The sequence below is a fragment of the Equus quagga genome, chromosome 14 (genome assembly GCF_021613505.1).
Source record: "Equus quagga isolate Etosha38 chromosome 14, UCLA_HA_Equagga_1.0, whole genome shotgun sequence".
NCBI lineage: Eukaryota > Metazoa > Chordata > Mammalia > Perissodactyla > Equidae > Equus > Equus quagga.
The window spans coordinates 6994380-7015493 of record NC_060280.1 but is presented as its reverse complement, the minus strand read 5'-3'; the positions used below and the strand labels follow the sequence as shown (position 1 = coordinate 7015493).

The 21114-nt window shown below is 39.1% G+C and overlaps 1 protein-coding gene across 1 annotated transcript in view; it reads left to right on the top strand.

The window, feature by feature from the left end:
- Nucleotides 1–9364: 9364 nt before the first annotated feature.
- Nucleotides 9365–21114, top strand: part of LUZP2 (leucine zipper protein 2) — a 455713-nt gene continuing 443963 nt past the window's right edge. The window contains exon 1 of the mRNA XM_046638106.1: nt 9365–9717. Within this exon, the coding sequence (XP_046494062.1) occupies nt 9656–9717 (62 nt within the window). The 5' untranslated portion in view covers nt 9365–9655. The remainder of the gene's footprint in view (nt 9718–21114) is intronic.

Here is a 21114-nt window from a genome sequence, read left to right as displayed (position 1 = left end):
TTCAAGTTCTTTGCAATGATGGTCAAGGCCTCTTAAGACGCTGACTCTTCCTACCTCTCTAGGCTTATTTCTTACACTCCGTCACCCACTTAAACACTCCCTTCTAAACACTATTGCAGTATTCTTCACTTTAGAGCATAAAGTATTTGTATTTTCTTAATAATAATAGTATACCGAAGATATAACTGTTATATTACTACTATAGCTAATATTTATTAAGTATTCCCTATGCCTTTTTTTATAGACATATTTCATCCTCACAGTAATCCTGTGATACAGGCAGTATTATTTTCTAGAAAATCATGTTAGTTCTAACATCTTAAGTAGAAGAAAGAGTAAACACAGCAGGCATGGTTATGCAATTCTTGCACGCTTCCGGGACAGCCTGAAACTGTGATTTATCCTGGCCAATGCCTGGGAATGTGGTCCTCAAATGTTCTTTAGGTTAGTGATTGATGATGTCTTATGGAATGCCTGGAGAACAAGAGGGCGGATGTGCATGCTTGTCAGGATTGCTTAGCAAGTTTTATGATGTACATTTGGTATCTATGCTGGATCCTGAGTTTCAGTTATCATGGCTGCTCACATAATGGGAATGTACCTACGTGACCAATCCTCCAAGAGAGTCTCAACGTTTGACATTCAGTGAATTCCCATAGGCAGATGTCTCACATTTGTCCTTGTGGTTCTCTGATAGAGAGAAAGTGGGTCCTATGAGACTCTGGTAAGGGAAGGGATCAGAAGTCTTCCACTAACTTCTCTTGATTTTGCCCAATGAAATTTTTTCCCCTGTTGCTGTCACTTTGTGTCCTTTGTTGTAATAACTCTTAACCATGAATATAGTCCACTGTTGAGTTCTGTGAGTCCTGATGAATCCTTGAACTTGAGGGTAGTCATGGCACACCTAAAACAATACTTAATCTTCCCAGTAACTCTATAGTAGGTACTATTATTTTCCAAAGAATCAGAGTACTTTCCAAAGTCTGAGAACTAGAGAGAGGCAATGTGATATTCAAACCAAAACAGTTCGGACAGCCAGAGCTCTATTACGCCCTTGGACCAAACCTGACACTCATTTTTTTGCCTAGTAAACTCCTTCTTGTCCTCCATGATTGATATAAGTGTTACCTTCTCTGAGAAGATCTTTTGACTGCAAAAGCTGAGTTAGACCCCTTGAATGGTAACTTTTGTCTACTCTTTCAGAAAACTTATACAATTATTTTGAAATTACACATTCATACTAATTTCAGCTATGCTGGAATTCTCATGTCATCAGTGATTAACTAGTAAAATTGATTAGGATGCTCTCAATAAATATTGGTTGAATGGATGGATAGATGGGTGGATGGATGGATGGGTAGATGATTTCCTAGCCATCATTTGATTAGAAATAAAAATAACTGTCACAATTAATCATATTTTTATAAACAAAACTCTGCATTGTCAGTTTTACATTATCTTAAAGATACGATTCCATTGCCTTCTCCACTCTATTGTTTCTGTGAGAATCTGTCATTAATCTTGAGATTCCTTTGTATCTGGTACTCCTATTTTGTTCTTTCACTTTTCAGCAATTTGACTATGATATATCTAAGTGTGGTTCTTTTTGGATTTATCCTGCTTAAATTTGGCGGAACTTCTCAAAAATGTAAATTTATGTTTTTAAAACATATTTGGCATTTTTGTCATTTTTCAAAATATAATATGTATGCCTTAATCTTTCTCTCTTATCTCTCTTGAACTCCAAATATATGTTTATTAAACAACTTCCTATGATACCATGGCTCACTAAATCCTTGTTCTGTAACTATTTTCTCTCTCCTCCAGATAGGATTATTTCTATTTATGTGTCTTCAAGTTTACTAACCCCTCATTTTTCAGTATTCATACGTGCATTTTTATTTCATATACTGTATTATCAGTTTTAGAATTATTTGTTTCTTTTTGTGTGTGTGTGAGGAAGATTAGCACTGAGCTAACATCTGCCACCAATCCTCCTCTTTTTGCTGAAGAAGACTGGCCCTGAGCTAACATCTGTGCCCATCTTCCTCTACTTTATATGTGGGACACTTGCCACAGCATGGCTTAATAAGCAGTGCATAGGTCCATGCCCGGGATCTGAACTGGCAAACCCCAGGCCTCTGACACGGAGCACATGAACTTAACCACTATGCAACCAGGCCAGCTCCTGTTCATTTTTATAGTTTAAATTTTTATGTAATCCTTGTCAACCTAATTTCCAAATCTGTGTTTCTTTTGGTTCTGTTTCCACTGATTACTTTCAGGCTTGATTACAAGCACATTTCCATACTTCTTCATGTGTATAATAATTTGACTGTATGCCTGGAATTGTGCTAGGTACACTCGGGACATTCTAGATTGCATCATCTTTCCTTGGAAGATGTTGAATTTTCCTCTGTAGACAGTTAAATTACTGGTGGGTTCTTTTTCAATACTGCCAGGCTTTGCAAAATTCTTTTTGTGGAGCATCTGTATCAGTTCTGTCCTTAGTTCTAAGATGGATCTCTTATACTGAGGCATGGTTCTTGCTCCAAAAGCACGGCCTTTCTGGAGTCTCAGCTAAACGTTTGAGGTGTTTGTAAAGTGCTCTTGGGGCTTCTCCACCCTGGCTGGACGGGAAGTCCCATGCTTCACAGTGGTTCCAGAACTTGGTGTCACTGTTCCAGCCTCACTGCAGCTGCCGCTTAGCAGAGCTGGGCCTACAGAGTCTGCTCTGGGTTCATGCACGCCAGTCGTTGGCCAAGGACCCATGATGAGCTCCCATTCATTATTTTGGAGGTTTTTTGCAAAGCTTCTTCTCTGAAACTATTTCCCACAAATCCTAGGCCCTTTAGCAGATCAAAATTCTGATTTCTGGCTGCTCAACTGAGTAGGACTATTGTTTCCCTTCTACTGTCCCTTCCTGTACTGTGGTAGTTAACACACTTCCCTTGAGAAAGCTGGTGTGAGATGGGCTTTCTTTCTATGACCCTATTCTTCCTATTTCCCAATGCCTGAAAATAGTCATCTTATGATTTTTTTTCAAATTTTATATTTGTTTATAGTAGGAAAGCAAGTCTGACACCCATTATTCCTTCATGCCTGGAAGCGCAATCCTCATCATTAATTACATTTTGAGTTAAATATAATGCTGGATGAGAGGATATCTTTAAAAACCCTATGTCCAATGTTAAATACTGTGAGTAAGGAGAAGCTATGCCTCCGAAATCTTGGTTTAGCAGTGGTTCTACAATGAGAGATAGTCGTAGAAGACGGACTAAATTGGGTCTTAAGTTTATCTGTGTTGAGAAATTCACTGAGACAAACAAATGTATGTGGCAAAAGGAAACACATACTTAAATCCCAGAAAATAAGGGATGCCATTCATTTCAAAAGCTAGGTGAAGTTTAACCGATCCTCTTAGCAGATCAGTTGGGCAGACCAGATTCCTTTGCAAATATACCGCAAAATATATTTTTTAAAAAAGAGCCTAACAATGTACACTTTAAAGCATTGCTGTGCTCCTTACAAAGGAAGACTTCACTTTACAAAAGGATTCAGTGAGGTCTCAGTACCCTGGTGAATTCCCAGTATAATTGTTTGCTGAAAGCAGATTTACAATGTATCCCCTGCATTTGGATAAAAGAAAACTGAGGAATTGTTTTCTTTATGACTGTGTTTGTCTATTTCTTTCTCCAAGTGAATAGACTTACTCCCAGGGTAACTCAGTTACGTGGTGATGACAGCAAAGAAGAGGACACAGGATTGTTTCCAGGGCAACAAGTATAAGGTAGATAAGACACCTGAGTACCTTTTCTTTCCTGGAGAAGTCCCACTGAGGGCTCTTGCATAGACTTCTCACTACTCATCTGAATCAGCAGAATGACTTGTCAAGAAGATGGGGAATTCAGCCAGTCAAAGCCATTCAATGCATGTGACTTGGCTCAAAAGAATTAGAGAGTATAGGATTTGGGGTTTTTTCTTTTGTTTTTTGTCTGTTGTTTTTGTTTTTGTATGGGATACAATCACTTGTATTAGCCTTATATTTCTCTTCTCTTTCTTAGAGTGTATTTGGTAAAAAGGGGAAAAAGAGATAATTGGCCTTATTAGAGGGCATTTCCTTGTAGATAGTTTTCATTAGCAACAATAAAACAGTGAGGATGAAAACAGTAAATGTATTTTCAATGAAAAAACTTTCTTTTCTTTTAGGTCTTCAACCCCCAGGTCTACTGTTTTCTCAATAAAATTAGTGATTGGCTTAGGAAATACATAAATCAAACTATAATTTTCACAATATCCTCACCTTAGCACCAAGAAGAGTGAGAAATGTCCCTCTCCTATTCTTAATATATTTATAGTGTAGTGGGAAACAGAAATATATAATCACAAAATAATATGATAGGTGTAATATCAAGGCAATCTAGCACATCATAAGACTCAGAAAAGGGAGACTTCACCTAGTTTGTGGTGCAGATTAGTTAAGGAAAGTATTCTAGAAAGAGGTGATGGCCTTGGTGAGTTTTAGATGATTAAAGGAAGGACCAGGTAAGGTGAGTGAGAGCACACTTTAAGAAGAAGGAATAATAACAAAAACTGTGAAGTTATTGTCAGGGAAAACTTCTGTTACTCTGTTTGGAGTGCATCATGGAAGTTAAAGAAAGAACAGAGAAGAGACACGTACTGAAAATATTATTGAGAGTAATTTCTTAGGAGCTTTAAGGCAATAAGATAACTGCATTTTAAGCAGAATACTGGGGGAATGGATTCGAGGGAAATACATCTGAGAGTAGGGAACACACTTCAGAATCAAAAGATGATGGACTCCAAATAGAGCCCTGGAGATAGGTTTAATATAGGGGTGGGATGATTGGTATAAAGAAATACTTAGGAAGTAAAATCTTTAGGACTTGTTGATTGACCCGACGTGGGAGAAGTGAAAGATAAAAGCAACGGACGACTCCTGGGTTTGTAACTTGAGTGACTCAGTTGACGGTGATAAGAGGAAGTAAACGGAAGGATGATCAGACAGAGAGGAAGAACAAATGTTTAGTGTGGTTGAGTTTGACTTTGAGGCACCCAAGGGAAACCTAAGTAAGGGCTCAGTGAGGAAGTCTAGGCTGCAGGCACATTTTTAGAGTTATACAATAGTGGCGATATTAAAAACTATAAGAACATGTTCACCACGGGAAGTTTATAGAAGCTCATCATGGGAAGAAAAATATGGAGTTTTAAAAGAGGAGGATCAAGGATGAAACTGTGGTGGATATCAGAGTTTAGAATATAAAAGTATAAAAAAATAAATGCAGAAATTATGAAAACATACTACCCTGAGAAAGAAGAAATAACAGGGCAATTACATAGGAGAAAGAATAACCTTTTCAACAAATGATGCTAGGGCAACCAGATCCCCACATGCAAAGAATTAAGCTGGACCCCTATCTCACACCATACACAAAAACTGACTCCAAATGGATCACAGCTAAAACAAGAAACTGTCAGGGGAAAGTATAGACATAAATCTTCATAATCTCAGATGAAGCAAAGCCTTCTTAGATGCCAAGAGGACCAATGACAAAAGTAAAAAAGAGATAAATTGGACCTCATGAAAATTGAAAGTGTTTATGTTGAAAGTGACACCATCAAGAAAATGAAAAGATAACACATGGATTGGGAGAAAACATTTTCAAATCATATATCCAATAAAGGAATTGTATTCAGAATGTATAAATAACTCTTATAATTCAGAAATAAATCACAAATGACTCAATTAAAATAGGAAAGAATTTGAATAAACATATTTCCAAAAATTGTTTATGAATGGCCAATAAGGACATGAAAAGATGTTCAATATGACTAACAATCTGGTAAACATGAATCAAAACCACAATGAGAAACCAGTTCATATCCACTAGGATGGCTATAATAATAATAGAAACAAATAAACTGAAAATACCGGGTGTTGGGAAGGATGTAGAGAAATTGACACTCTCAGGTATTACTGACGGGAATGTACAATGGTACAACTATTCTGGAAAATAGTTTGGTAGTTTCTAAAAAAAGTTAAACGGAGTGTTATCATATGACCCAGCAATTCCTCTCCCAGGCCTCTCCAAGGTATATACCCAAGAGAAGTGGAAACAGATGTTCACACTGGAACTTCTATATGAATGTTCACAGAAGTATTACGCATAATAGCCAAAACATGGAAACAACTCTAATGTCCCTCAGTTGATGAATGGATGCACACAATGCGGTATATCTCTACAATAGAACATTATTCAGCAATAAAAAGGAAAGAAGTACTGATACATGTTACAACATGGATAAACCTTGAAACATTAGTATGAAAAAAACTAGTCACATAAGACCACATATAGTATGATTCAATTTATATGAAATATCAAGAATTAGGCACATCCATGTAGACACTAATTACATTAGTGGTTGCCAATGAAGGGGAGAAGGGAGAAAGAAGAGAATGATGAGTGATTGCTAGTGGGTTTGGGATTTCTTTTGGAGGTAATAGAAATGTTCCGAAATTAGATAATGGTGATGATTTCGTCACCTTGTGAATATATTGAAAACACTGAATTATACACTTTAAAATGGTGTTTGGGGTACCTGAATTAAACCTCAATAAAGCTGTTTAAAAAAATAGTCTCTATGTCTCCCAATCCCAGCAACTCATGGGGACTAGCCCCTTAGTGTAATTGCATGGACTTTCCTGGTGTCGTTTGTCCAGACTTGTGTATAGTTACTACAAACAGCTTTTGCTGAGTTTGCTGTTCGAACTCAGCATAGGACAAGTGGTTTCAGTTCAGTGAAGCTTCTGTCTGCACTGCTGTATCTTACCAATTCACATACCAACTTTCTGCAGCCAGAAAACCAATTCTGGATTTGAGTTTTCCCGTGACAGTGTGGACAGAATGTCATGGGTCGGGGAGACTTACAGTGTTGTAATTCCCCAAGAAGAAAAGACTTCTGCTGGAGGCAGATAGATACTTGAATTCAGAATATAACACTTCAATCCTCTAAGTCTGCAGGAGTTTCCAAAATCTCACTTAGGCTCCCCTTCCAAGATGTGCTTGCCTGATGCTCTCATGCCCTCCTAAGTTAGATATCTTTTTTTCTGCAGAAAATGCACAAACAACAACAAAGCTTGTTGGTTCTTTATTGGTATCCAATACAGAGGCACAACACAACCGTGAGACTCACTCTAAACAAAGTTCATTCTGATACTTCCCTTTCTTGGTTGACAGTCCACAGTAGTCTGACTCTTGTTTTACGTTGTACATCTAATAAAAAGCAATACAGTGCAGGTTGAGGAAAGTCTTCTCTTACATACGTATAAAAAAATCCAAAACTTTTCCTCAAGAAAACAAATGTTTTAAAGTGATGCAGACTGAATTCAAATGCCATCTCCACTACATAATTTACTGAGTCACCTTGAGCAAGTTACTTAACCACTCTGAATCTGTCAACTCAACTGCAAAAGAGGAGAATCATAGAAATGACTATCACAATTGGTTCCTATAATTACAACAGAAGATAATGAACTCAAACTTGCTATGTAAACAAAAACGTGTTCTACAAATATGAGTATTTCCTAGTAGACACATTCTTTTTTTATTACTTAGTAGCCTTAGGTCTTTGTTGGGTGTTCAACTCACATGATTACTTTCCACACTGAGCAAGAAATCTATCTTAAACAATTCTCACAGGAGCAACTGAAATACACATTTTCCTTTGGAGTCCCAGTTCTGTTTCAGCAAAGTGTAGCGCAATTTTTCTTTGTAAATGACATGCAATTCACAAGTGAGTTGATTTGCACGTGCCTAGTTGTATCTGTTGTGGATCTTACTATTGCCTAAGGGGCTGGTATCCAGTTTGCAAAAGTTATTACTCAGCTACTTTACAGACTGGGGTTTAAAAAATAATATCTGTTCTGTATGAATGTCTTAAACTTTAATCCCGTTAAAAGGAAAAGCAAAAACAAATCAGTAAATTAGATGGTTAATTCTTTAAACTTGTATCCTTCTTAAAATAAACCTTTATAAGAAAAGCCTGTGTTTTTCCTACAAGCAATGTCTTCAAAAATTAGATTAAAGAAGATGCTTCATCTAAACTTTACTGTAAATGCCTTGTCCCTGAAAAAATGGGATATGAGCTGTACCCTCTGGATAGGAGTTCCTGGAGACCGCCTGCCCTTCGCCCTATAGGGTTTCGGGTGCACTTTACCCTCTACTGAACATCAACTTTGTGTTAATCACTGGGCTAGTTGTGCCAGAGTTGATGTTCCAGGCAACGTTTGCTTAAGATTTAGAAGAACACAGTTCTTTGTTTAAAAAAAAAAAAAATCTGGCTCAGATCTTGGTGGTTTTCAGTCTCCTCTATAATAAGGATAATATTAATTTATATTTCTCTAGAATGGTTCTTGTTCAAATGAAATAATGGGTGAAGAAGTGTTTCATAAACATTTATTTAACTGGGATATCCTGCTAGAATATAAAAAAAGTAGCATGTTGTAAAGATCCTAGAATTGAACATTTCAGTAGACGAAGTTGGTGCTATTTTCCAGAATTGCTTCTGCAAAATCTTTCGTATTAGAGTTGTGTTTTGAATTTTCCTAATTAATTTTTTAAAATAAAGCTTATTAAATCTCAGATGTTCACTATATAAAATTTGGAAAATATAGAAAATTAAACGACACATCAAACCTTCTGCCTTCCGATCCCACCACTCTGAGTTAATTACTGTTGCCATCTTGATGAATTTCTCAGTTGTTTCCACACCTGAAGAAAAGGAGCCGTTCAGGTGAGTGAAATTGGGCCATCATCTCCAATCCCACTGCCAGCTGCTGGTACAAACCGACAGATTGAAATGAGAGGAAGATCAGAAATCTTCAAAGCCCAGAAGCAGCAGACGTCTTAACTGTCCTGACACCTCTTATAGTCCGTGTTTGCGGACTAAGAAGCTTGCAATGGCATTAGGGCTCACGGTGCATTTCTGGGCGCTGCTCACTCCTGCTGTCCTTCCAGCCGCACCAGGCGAATTACTATGCATTTCTAATTAGAATATTTTAAACACTCTCTCCAGAACGAGGTTCTTCCAAACACTGTTTAATCAGGTGCGGGACACCTGCCTGCGACTCTGAGCATCTGATCGTCTTTCCCAGTGAATTCGTTCTCACCTCCTGCTGAGCACGCCGGTTCAACACTGGAGGATTAGATTTCTCTCCTCGACTCGGTCCCGCCCCTCCCTTCCTTGAAAGAAGCGGGATAAACGATCAGCCTCGGGCGGGTGTGCAGCCGGGGACCAGAGCGCAGCCCGGTGACCCGAGCGCGCGGGGCCCTCGCTGGGCGCCCCCTCCCTCTCCCCGCGCCGCCTCCAGCGCGAGTGACAACGCGCCCTCCGGGCTCGGGAGCGGCGGCGCCGAACGATCCCGGGCAGGGCTCGCTTCGCCGGTGACATCACTCCCGAAGATACTCCCCGCGCTCAGTGCTTGCCTTCGCGCGGCGTCCGTCCATTTGTCCGTTTCCTTCCGTCCGCTGCTGGAGAGGGCTCATCGCTGGCCGGGGCCAGAACCGAGCGACAAGACCCAGAGGAGGAGGGAGAGCGAAGGCAGCGAGGGAAGGAGGCCCCCTCAGGCGACAGCATGCACTTCAGCCCGGCGCTGTACCTGCTGCCTCTGCTGCCGGCGCTGATCCTCAGCACCAGGTGAGTCCAGGAGCGCGAGGGCTCTGAGCCAAGGGGCGCTGCCGGCAGGTTGGAACTACTGCAGGTCACCTGTGGGGGCCAAGGACAGACACTTCAGCTGTTTACATCCCCCGCCTAAGTTAGAGGGTCCCTCTGTGTTTCGGACTCTGACATCCTTCCTGCAGAGTAGAGCCGTTTTCTAGTTCTCTCAGCCCTTGGAGAAAGTCTCGGTATTGCTCCCAGTGACAGGACCGAGAGCTTTCCCTTCCAAATACAGCGTGCTTCCCTCCACCCCTACTAGTAGCAAACAGATAACACGCCGTAACAGACCAAAATAAGGAAAGGAGATAGACGGATAGACGGAAGGAATTGTCACCAGGCACTGTCTTTACATTGGAGCTGTCTTAATAACCACAGAGTTTACCTCCTCCCCCAAGAGTGTCTGATGTTAAGGTACAGGGAACCAGAGAAAAACCAGGACTCCCGGAAGACGATAAGCCTGGCATCAAAGTTCCCGGACTTGGGAAGTGGCCTGTTTCAGTGTTTTGAGTAGGCTTAGTGGTAGGCAACTTCATTTGGCCGCCTTGTGAACAGGTCTAGTTAAAGAGCACACAAGGTGATTAAAAGTTAGACGGCCCCCTCAGGGTGCTGATGCAGAGAGCCTCGTCAGAAACAAAGAGGCACTGTACTGGTCAGTGGCCAGAGAGGGGAGTTTAAGCCCCACACAGAGAAGCTGTTTTTAGTGGAGGTTTAAAAGGCAGTGATTGAAAGGAGTTTTGTGACTCTCGCTGTTGATCAAGTCCCAAAGTTGGTGATGGGCTTGCATTCTCCCACAAGAGCAGCACAAAGGTGTACTGTTTCACTGCCCGGGACTAAGCCTTTCTTCTGCATCCCTTAGCATCATATTGGCAGCAACCTCTTTCCCTTGGCTACTATAAAATAAAATAACCCACACAGGATGAGGATCTTTTCAAATCTATGTGAATGGAAACATTATCTGTGCCTCTGATGGAAAATGAAGGGAGAAAATAGGGTTCTATCTAATTCTGAAATTGAGAAGGATGAAGAAAACTCATCTATGAACAATCAGGGCAGTAATCTTCACGATTCCACTCCTCGTCTACACACTCTCTTTCAGGCTCTTGTAACCAGACTTTCCCTCCAGTGTGAGGACCGTTTGATTTGGCACCCCCGTAGGTGATGAACTTAGTCTTTCCTTGCAAACAGAGCCCAGGTGACTTTCCCCGACTAAAATGGGATGTGAGTTGTAGTCATGATTTTCTCCAAGGGTTACTTGTCACTTTAGTTTACGAAATGCAGATGGTTTTAAAATCACTTTGCCTCCCAGTGTCATAATACTTGCTCCAGTTACAGAACCCATGTCATTAGTTGTGGTCAGCTCTAAGCAACTCAGTGCAAATTGTGCATCACAGTTATCCTTTGAAGAGTCTTGCCACTCGTGCTGAACTCTTGTGTTATGCTTTAGTAATTACTTGTGGAGTATTCTAGAAAAAGGAAGTTCTCAAAGTTTGGGCACTTAAGTAGATGCTTGTCAACATATGCATAAAATAATAAATATTTGAACAGTGGAAACCCAGCCCACAGTGATCTTTAAAGACAGTGAAAATCTTCTAAAAGTACATTTGCTTTATAAGGATGTTATAATTTAAGTGACTCAGAAAGCTCCATAGACTGCAGCCTCCAGAGTCTTAGTGTTGGTTATATAAAACAGACAAAGAGCCATCATTAGCCCTTCTATGAAAGTATTAATTTTTATAAGCATAATCTTTTTTAAGTAGTCAACACATTTATTACAAAAAAAACTAGAATTAGTCATACCTAGTTTAGATATGAAACTTCTGCAGTATTGCTCGTATGTGAAAAGTGTGACGGATCTTCTTTAAATTTTGCCTCTTGCCGACTCAACAAAAAGAGCATGCTGGGCTTGAAAAAGTCAAACTTTTCATAATCAGTGGTATGTTTTGCTATTGTGATTACTCTGTAGCAGTTTCTTTTACTGGATACCCAGATTACCTTGCGACAGTGAGCAAATCTCAAAATGAATTTGGTACTATCAAGATGTCGTTTTGTGAGAAGAGACTATGTTTTAATGGAGTCTAACAGAAGGCCATTCTCTTTCTCATATTTAAGGGTTCTTGTAGGCTTACAGTTAATATGCTGGTTAGAACCTAAACTGAACAGGTTTGTGAGAACAGTTGCATGAGTAGAGGTGAGCTTATTATCCTGCTAAGAAAAAATGTGTAGCTCAGCCATGACCACCTGTGACAGTGGGCTTTCAAGCCAAAGACTTCTGTTGACTTAATTTCTTACTCAGTGGTCCTGTTTGTGAAGCAAATGGCATTGCACGTGCTTAGATTGCATTGAACGCATTAGCAGAGGGTTGGCACTTGCTAGATTTTCCTATAGCCTTTGGGTGTTATCACTTGTTTTTAACTGTCAAGTTCTTTTTGAAGTGTGAGGAAGGTGGATCTGAGACTCTTGATGCAAAAATGCATTTGTTTCAATGTCTCTGCTCTGGGCATAGCTCTTTTAATACCTTGCTGCTATCTTTCTAATAGGTCTAAAGTTCAGTTTTGTATTAAGATAAAGCAATGTGCTCACTAAAACAAATGGTGCACCTGAAGAAGCAGAGTTCCTATGTAATGGTATTCTACTCACAGAGATGAAAGCTCAAAAACATTCTGCCTTCTAAATAGGTATTTGTGAACAGCTTTCTGTTTTTGTCTGCTCCTCATCCCCACCTTTTTTTTTATAGCAACTTCAGATTCTGAAGCACAAAAATTCCATCATTTTCACCATAGTGAATAACATCGATGCCCCTCAATCAGACTTACTTCATCTGTCCTGAAAGAAAGCTAAATGCTCAGCTTCAACAATAGCCAAAGATGGTTCTCTGTTTTACTGGTAAACCCCACAGGGTTAAAGAGAGCGGTTTAATTTCCTGATCTATTGTCTCTCCTATTTAGAAAGCACATGTAAATTCAAAAAATTCAAGTTAATGTTATGAATAATGTGGCTAATACAGAAATCCGTTTAACCTGTGCATAAATAAATGTGGGCAAGGAAAGCAAACAGATGTCTTGGTTTAATAGCTTCAGAATAGAATGGCTGTACTTTTTAAGCAGCCTCATTCTGTAGAAGTATTAAATTGCTGTTCCAAGGCAGGCAGCAATTCACTTCAGAAAGAAGTAGTGTAGGCATTGAAAGGAATGGTAGGGTGAGAAACTCTTTAGAAGTGCTTGCTGAAAAGGGCCCCATGGCGTGCTGGAGAAGGCTTGTGCTTTCGTCCGCTGAACCTCTGTTCCTTTATGCTGTGATTCTCCTCTTGATGCCTTTGGTTTGTTGAGTTTTAAATGACTTAATGGGGAGAGGAACATGGCAGGGGTGGAGTGAAGGTCTTCTGACTTCTGGTGGTTTTCCGTCAAGCAAGAACTTTAAGCAGACGGTCGGTTAGAGTCTTCCCAATAGGAGTCACCTCAGAGGTCTCTCCTGGGCCCTCTGATCAGCAGTCACACCACCTGTTTACTGTGGAATCTATTTTTAGACAATACTATATACTGAAGATGCCCCAGGCTCCTATTCACTCTGTGCCTTAACCTAACCACAGAGTCAAGTTGATGTACAGGATAAAGGAAAGATAAGAGCCACAATAAGGACACAATAAGCATCCAAGACTTTTATTTTTAAGCAGATAAATTTGATGTAGGAAGCAGTCTTACTTTAACCCCCCCAATTGATCAGAGGTGACCTGGGTTTGTTTTCTCAAGCCCTGCACACAGTGAGTGTTGTCCCACACACACCTTTGTATGACCTTACAGACATTCGTTTGTGATAAGAATTGCACCATTCTGTGTAATCGAATTAGAGAAATGTCTTTTCTAGGCTAAGAAGATATTAACAAGAAAATGTTTTGATTTTCCAGATTTCAATTCTGGACCTTATGTGCCTATTTCTGATGGCAGTTTTTAAAATGACACATTTCGGGATTACTTTTGTGGATTAAATTTTCCCTATAACTAATGAAAGAGACCCCTCAAACATTTTATGATTTAACTGTGCAATTGTCCCACACCAAACTCCATGTAATTGAAAGAAAGAACTTGACCTCCCAACCAGGAAGCAAAAATCATTGACACCACTGAGGGGATGTGGCTCTCATGAAATGATGTTTTCTCATGTGTGTTACAAGAGTGTTTGCATGGGGTGCGCATGCGTGCGCCTGTTTTGGACTGACTTCTAGAGGAAAATCCCTTTAATATATAGGGCTAAATAATTTAAGTAGCCTGGTTAAACAGATAATGTTTAATATTAAGTTTTCTTCTCTGGAAAACCCAAAAATCCATTTGAACTTGTGTTCATAACCTTTAGAAATGTCTTTGATGTTCTCATTATCACGCATTAAAAGTGTGCCTGCAATGAGTTGGTTATTGCATAAGGCATCAGAGCAATAAAATAATCTATTAGTTACAAATGCATGTTCTCATAATCTGGTCATGTACAGAAATAATTACATATGAGACAAAATTGGATAAATAAGAACTACAAAATTTTTAAACAAAGTTCTAAGTGTCTATAAAGGAAAGAGTGAATAATGGCAGTTAAGGAGTTTGAGAAGTAACTTCTGCTTTTCAAGGACAGTGAGAGAAATGATATTTTGTAGTCAACTTTAATATCATGTAACACTTGTTGGTGGTGCGCTCTTGGGTGAATTGCATATCCTTTCCCTCCAGTTTTCTCAGGTAGAAAATAGGACTACTTATAGAACATACCAGAGAGGGTTGTGGTAACAACTGAATGAATTCATCTAGGAAAAGAGTTTACCCTAGCTCCTGGAGCACAGAAAGTGCTCAAGAGGGGTTAGCCTTTGCAACTATTACTATGTTGTTTTTATCATTTTCATGAAATCTTTGTATAATGTGATTGATCGAGACATAGAGAATAAATGAAAACTTGGATACAAATCAATTGGTGACACAAAATTCTTGAGAATGACAGTCATCATCCAAAAGAAAGAAAAGATTAGCAAAGAAGAGAAGAAGCAGGAGAAGTAATGAGAGTTACGTGGTAACTAGGCTGGTTCTTTCAAAAGTGTTTTGGTGGCAGAGCGCCTGGATGGTGCCATGCACTTTGGTGAGCACCAAGGAAAATTATGATATTTAATTTTATCATATAGAATATGATTTAGCACAAAAGTATATATTTAGCTACTTAACTTGTACATATATTTAAAATTTAATTGCATTTATAGTGCATAAATCATAAGACCAAATCAAAGCCCTGAGCACAGGTGTCAATGAACAAAAGGGGATGCTTTCAAACTACATGAGCAGGGTTGATATAAAAGTTCTAAAACTTTATTTTCTACTTGTTAATCCATTTCGTCATCTATTAACAATCTATAAAAGCTGCAAAAATTTGGAAAAATTAAGAGAAAAAAGATGACATTGAGGTTTTTCTTTCTAGTATGGAGAACAGTTTGGGAACCACCAATATAGATGCCCAACTGTTATGTCTTAAGAATCATCACATGAAAGGGATGTGCTACTGAGCCGGTTTTGTAAACAACCTTACAGATCGTCTGGCCTCAACTAGTTCGCACATATTTTGTCATAAACTCTTCATAGTTGTGCCATCAAATTTTCACCATTACATGAAAAAGATATATATTTTGCCATAGATTATTGATGTGTATAAATCTGTGAATGTGTGTTGATGTCTGTCAGTGGAGTGGATCATAGAACCGGGTATGATTTGCTGCTAAGGGGAAATAAAAGGCATGGATTATGTTAAGTCTGCATCAGAGAAAGGGCACGTGTTTGCCGGGACATCTAAGAACTTTGCTTCATGATTATAGGAGGCAAAGAGATATCGAAAGTAGACCATTCTGTTCAGCCACAAGCTGAAGGTCGAGCAAGTAAGCAGTGTACCCTGAGAGGGCCTTCCTGAACACTAGCAGACATCATGGGTAGACATCATAGCAGACTCCATAGGTAGTGATTGTGCTGCAATTGCGTCTGACATGTTTGGTGTCACTGTGGAGTGTACTGCAAAGAGCCTGTTATTGGGAAGCATGCCGTGAATGCGAAGCTGTGTTCTCATCTGAAGCCCTCATTCTAGAGATGAGAAAACTGAGGTCTAAAGTGACTGAGACTTGCCTAAGGCCACAGAGGGAAACCAAAACAAGAACCTAGAAATTTCCGCAGTGCTCCTTCTGTTTTAGTGTGTGACTGCTCTCCGTGACCTATCTCTTCAGTAATCAAGCCACATTTGTATAGTTGCTGCTTACCTTAAATCTGGAATTATCCTGATTATTACGGAGTAGAAAGTAATTTTAAAACAAATTCTCTGACCACATGTAATCATGATAGAACAACAGGTTATGGTCAAAGGGAATTACAGTAACGAGGAGTTGAACACCATTGGTTTGCCTTTATTCAGTTGTTTTTGGAAGAGTGAGCTGGCCTAGAAAAAGATTCCAGGTCATTTTCAAGACCCAAAGCAGAGTGTCATTAATGAGTTCTCACCTGTGCACAGTTTACCCCTCCAGAGATACACCTATAATGGTTCCTGTTGATCTTTCACTTCTATTATAAGGTGATATTTTTGGTGCCTTTGGATCTTTTCATTGAAACTATTTCTATAAATGTAGTTCCAGCTAGACATTTGCTATTAAATTTACGCTACAGTGGTGTAGTATTGTTCAATGGGCAGCAAACTTAACCATCTTACAAAGATGAGTTCCAAAATCTGTTCACATCCAGCTTTAATGTGTAGTGACATTACAGTTCATTTGGTTTATGTTTCTCTACACTTTCATCATAGCCTGTGAGCAATTTATGGTTATGTAACAATTTTAGGGTTAGGTGATCATAGATTTCATCCTATACATTCAAATCATAAGCTCTTTGCCTTTGCGTAGGTTTCTTAACCACTCCGAGACTTAAATTTCTCATCTATAAAATGGAAAATAATAATGTCCAGCACATAGGGCCATTTGGATTGAGGGGAATGTATTTAAGCTCTATCACAGGGCATGCACATAACTGTACTTTGTAGTCCCTCAGAAAATCCTAAGACATGTGCACTATTACTATGCATAGAGATTACAATTTAGTGTGTTGATTTTTTATATTGGATATCTCAAGCAATCAACATTTAATTTAATTATTTTATTAAAATTCGAAATAAATCAATTCCTTAAAGACTTTGAAAGTTTTTGACTGTTACAGCCAAAATAATAAAATTATGTTTTATTTTCTGATAAGATTCTGCTGGGGGCAGGGTGGGGAGGGAATTGAGCCCAGTGGATGACCCTTAGAAAAAAAATGGAACAGAAAAGGTGCAATGACTTTCTCTCTTCCAAAGTAGTCCTTGAAGCTGAGCTAAGGCATGGACGAGAGCTAATGCAGGTTCTGGGCCAGCCTTCAACACGTGTCCCTGTGGAGGGTGGTACTTTCTGTGACTTCCTCCTGCCTATCCTCAAGAGGGTTATGAGAGTTTCTAATTTCCCCTCTTCAGGCTCTGATTCAAACCATAAGTCTGAGAATCTAGAAGCACTTACTACACAGTGGGTAGCTGATTAAAGAGGTGGGGTTACAGGAAATCTTTGACCTGTCAAATCAGTTAAATTCAAAGAATGTGGAATCAGACTTTGGATTAGCCTTACTAGCTACATGACTTTAGAAATGTGGAGTAACATCTCCTAGTCACATTTTTTCTCATCAATAAAAAGCTGTTAACAATGCCTCTCTCCTATATTTGTCAAGAGGATTGAATAAGCTAATGTATATAAAGAATAGTGTCTAGCACAGAGAAAGACAGCTCAATGTATTGCCATTCTTTTTTTTTTTTTTTCTGCTTTTTCTCCCCACCCCCCCCCCCCCCCCCCCGTACACAGTTGTATATCTAAGTTGCAGGTCCTTCTAGTTGTGTATTGTCATTCTTATATTATCTGATTGAAAGGATTGAGAGATTTTGCCCTACCGAGTGTACTTGCATTTCAGAAAGAGTGGTCTTTAATAAAAACTTACCTCATACCAACATAGACAAGACAAAAGTGTTGTGAAGAGATTTTGGAGCTCGGCCCTATCCTCCCTTATTACAGATAAAAAAAACTGAATGGACAATGTGTTTTTTCTCCAAGTTCATGCAGATAATTTGAGGCCAATGTGATAGCCATTTCTGGATCATCCTAACAAATATCAGTTAGGAACACTGATTTAAACATCTGTAATTTCCTCAAGAAAAATAAAGGAAACCAATGTGACTTGACCTAGCTTCTATTTTGTGTCTGAAAGCTCGAAATTATGTCACTAATCTGGTTAAACATTAAATATAGTTCTTAAAATTACAATAATATCACATTCATGTCTTTAAAGAAGGTTCATTTTTCGAGTTTACCTAAAGATGGCAGGTCCAGACTAGGACAGGGCAAACACCAACAAGCCTTTGGACAAGTGGAGAGTTCTGGACTTTTATAATTAAGGGGCCTTTCAATGGGGTAAGATTGGTCACACCTCCAAAGAAAGATGGAGAAGGGGCTGCCATGGCAGAGGGGAATGAGAAACCTAGCACACTTTGAATGCTGTGTGCTAAGTACTCAACTGAGTGCTTAACTTGAGCCTTCCTGTTTCTGCTGCTTTTTTTGTTATTTTGTTCTGAATTTGCTCTTTTTTAATGCTTGCTGTCATTCATTGCTGGTCTTTGCAGTAAACTAAGCTCTTAACATTGAGCAGGAAAGAGGAGGAAAAGAACTCTGAATTATAAAGGAAACAAGAAAATGCGTGAAAAATTGAAGTGACATGTTGGCAAGAAGCAGATATGGTTGAGGAAGCTTTATATTGTTGATAGTATGTAGCTTTTTCCTTGAGATGCCACAAAGTGAAATGTGAGCTCATTCTACAACTAAGTTCACATAAACAATGGGGGCAAATTGTTCTTTTTCTGACACTACAATTTAGAAAAATATTGAAAGCTATTGAATCCCTTTTGTGCATTGTATGTATGTCTTTATTTCATCTGGTCATTTTATGCAACACGGAAATTGTAAATTCAACCAGTATTTTTGAGGACTAATTATTGCCCTGGCAGTTGCTAGAAGCTTACTTTCTGTCACTTAATGCTTACTTCCTGGCAACACGTTATACTTATTATATATGTTTTATCATGAGGGACACTGAGTTTTGGACACAGTAAATGATTAGCCCATATTCTCCCAGCTGGAAAGTGGTCAGATCCTAGCTCATCATTTCTGAGAACTGCTTTATGAATGAAACTTCAGCACTGCTGGTAGAATCTAATCTCTGTGTAAATACACACTGAAGAAACATAATAACGTATAATACAAATACAAATGCTGAAAGTAAGCCATGTCGGCAAATAACTGTATGTTTTCATGAGGTGGGAGAGGCTACACTGAAAGTATACTTAAAATAAATCATCCAAAGAAACTCATTAGTTTTAAGACCGCCAAATACATACCTTTATTATAAAGACAGAAGTTTGGCAGCTAATTTCACTATTTCTATGTGGAAAACCTAGATGCCCTCAGATCAATGTTTCTCCAAGTGCATTCCTCAGAGACCTAAATCAGAATCTCCTAATATGCCTGTTAAAAAGGCAACTTCCTGGTCCCCACCCTAGCCATATTAGATTAGATTCTCTGGGGAAAGGGCCAGAGCATTTTCATTTTAACATAGAATTTGCTTCCTGTGTGCATGACAGCTTGGAAACCACTGCTCTAATGTTTAAGAACTAGAGGGTCTGGAACATCTTGATCTCCTTGGCAGTTACAGTGTGGACATTGCGGCTCAGTTCAGGAAGATGGAAAGATGATGACATTTTGGCAAAAATCACACCTAGTTTCACATGTATACAAGTAAATTTAATAAGTGAATATCTTGTTATGTACCAGGCTGCATTTCTCAGTAAAGTTACACGAAAATACTTCTCTGCCTCATGTATCTTTCTGCAAATGGCTGAGAAAATGCCCAAATAAACTAAATGGTATAAAACTATATGACGTGGATTTATCAGGGGGCATCCTCTGTTTAGAAAGTACTTGACAGCAAGGTGAGATCTTACAGATAACACTGAGAAGAATGAAAACTTAACTCCACCTTCCCCCTTGAGTTCATCACAAAAGTTATATGAGAATGAGGCAATGAAAACCAAGACCTGCACGTGAGGCTGTATCAGTGCTTGCTGTTTTCTACTTAGGGAAGGAAATCTGAGTGTTCAGCCCAAGTAGAAGTAATATTTAGCCTGCTAAAAATGAAAGTTTTGACTCATCCCTTTCCATCCCCCCCCAATTAACAGCAGTTGGTTTGGCATGATGTGGAAAAACAATTTTTTTGGATGAATTTCTTGTATTAAACAGAACGTTCGACTATACCAGCCATATTGACTCAGGTCTTTTCTTCTCTACAGTATCAGTTAGTTCTTGTGGAATAACAAAGAAAGGAAGCAAAAGATGCTCCGATAATAAATAATAGCTAACAATCATATAAGACTGTAAACCAGGTTAATCCTTACAATAAACTTGTGAGGTGACTACTGATGTTGCCTCCACGTTATATGTGTGGAAACTAAGACCCAGGGGTTAGATTCCTTGCCCAAAGTTATAAACTGGTGAGTAGTGGATTCTAAATTCAAACACTAAATAATGCTAGAGCCACGCTCTTACTCACTGTGCTACAGCGCCTCCTAGTGTGTGATGTGGAGACTGGAATGAGCCTGTGTCGGCTGTGCCAGCCTCAGTTGCGCTCTGATTTATGGTGAGGAGAAGAACGTAGCTTCCTCCCAGGTCTCCTCTAAGCTTATAACTAAATATGACAGAAGATCCTTTCTTTAAAGTGCTAACTAAAATGATGTTTATTTTGTTTTTTATTGCGAAGGAAAAATAATCAGATATTTGCTTGCTACTGTCTTTATTTGTGGATATTATTTTCCAAAGTCACACCAGTGAACTACAGCGTTCCACCGCCTGGCTCCAGATGGCCCTTGAATGTTCGCTGTGGGTTTGGGAACATGTGGCAGGAATCAGGCTGACCTGCGTCTACCTGCAGCTCAGCCCCTTCCACCCGTGTGACCCTAGGTAGCCATCCCAACTGCTCCGACACATAAATTAATTTTTAAAATTTGTAACGTTTGTTAAAGGTGATTGTTTTCTGTGTGTAAGAATTATACTACACAGTTCTCTCGGGTTACTTTAATGCTTTTTCGTACTTCATAAAGGTACGATTTTATAGTTTAGGACATTAAGAATTAGAGAAGTTAATAAACCTGAGGTTACAAAATTACTAAAAGGTAGAGGCAGAATTTGAACCCATGATTTGATAGTTGTAAGCCTCAGGGTCAGAGTGCTCAGACAAAGTTCACACTAACGTACGTGGTGTC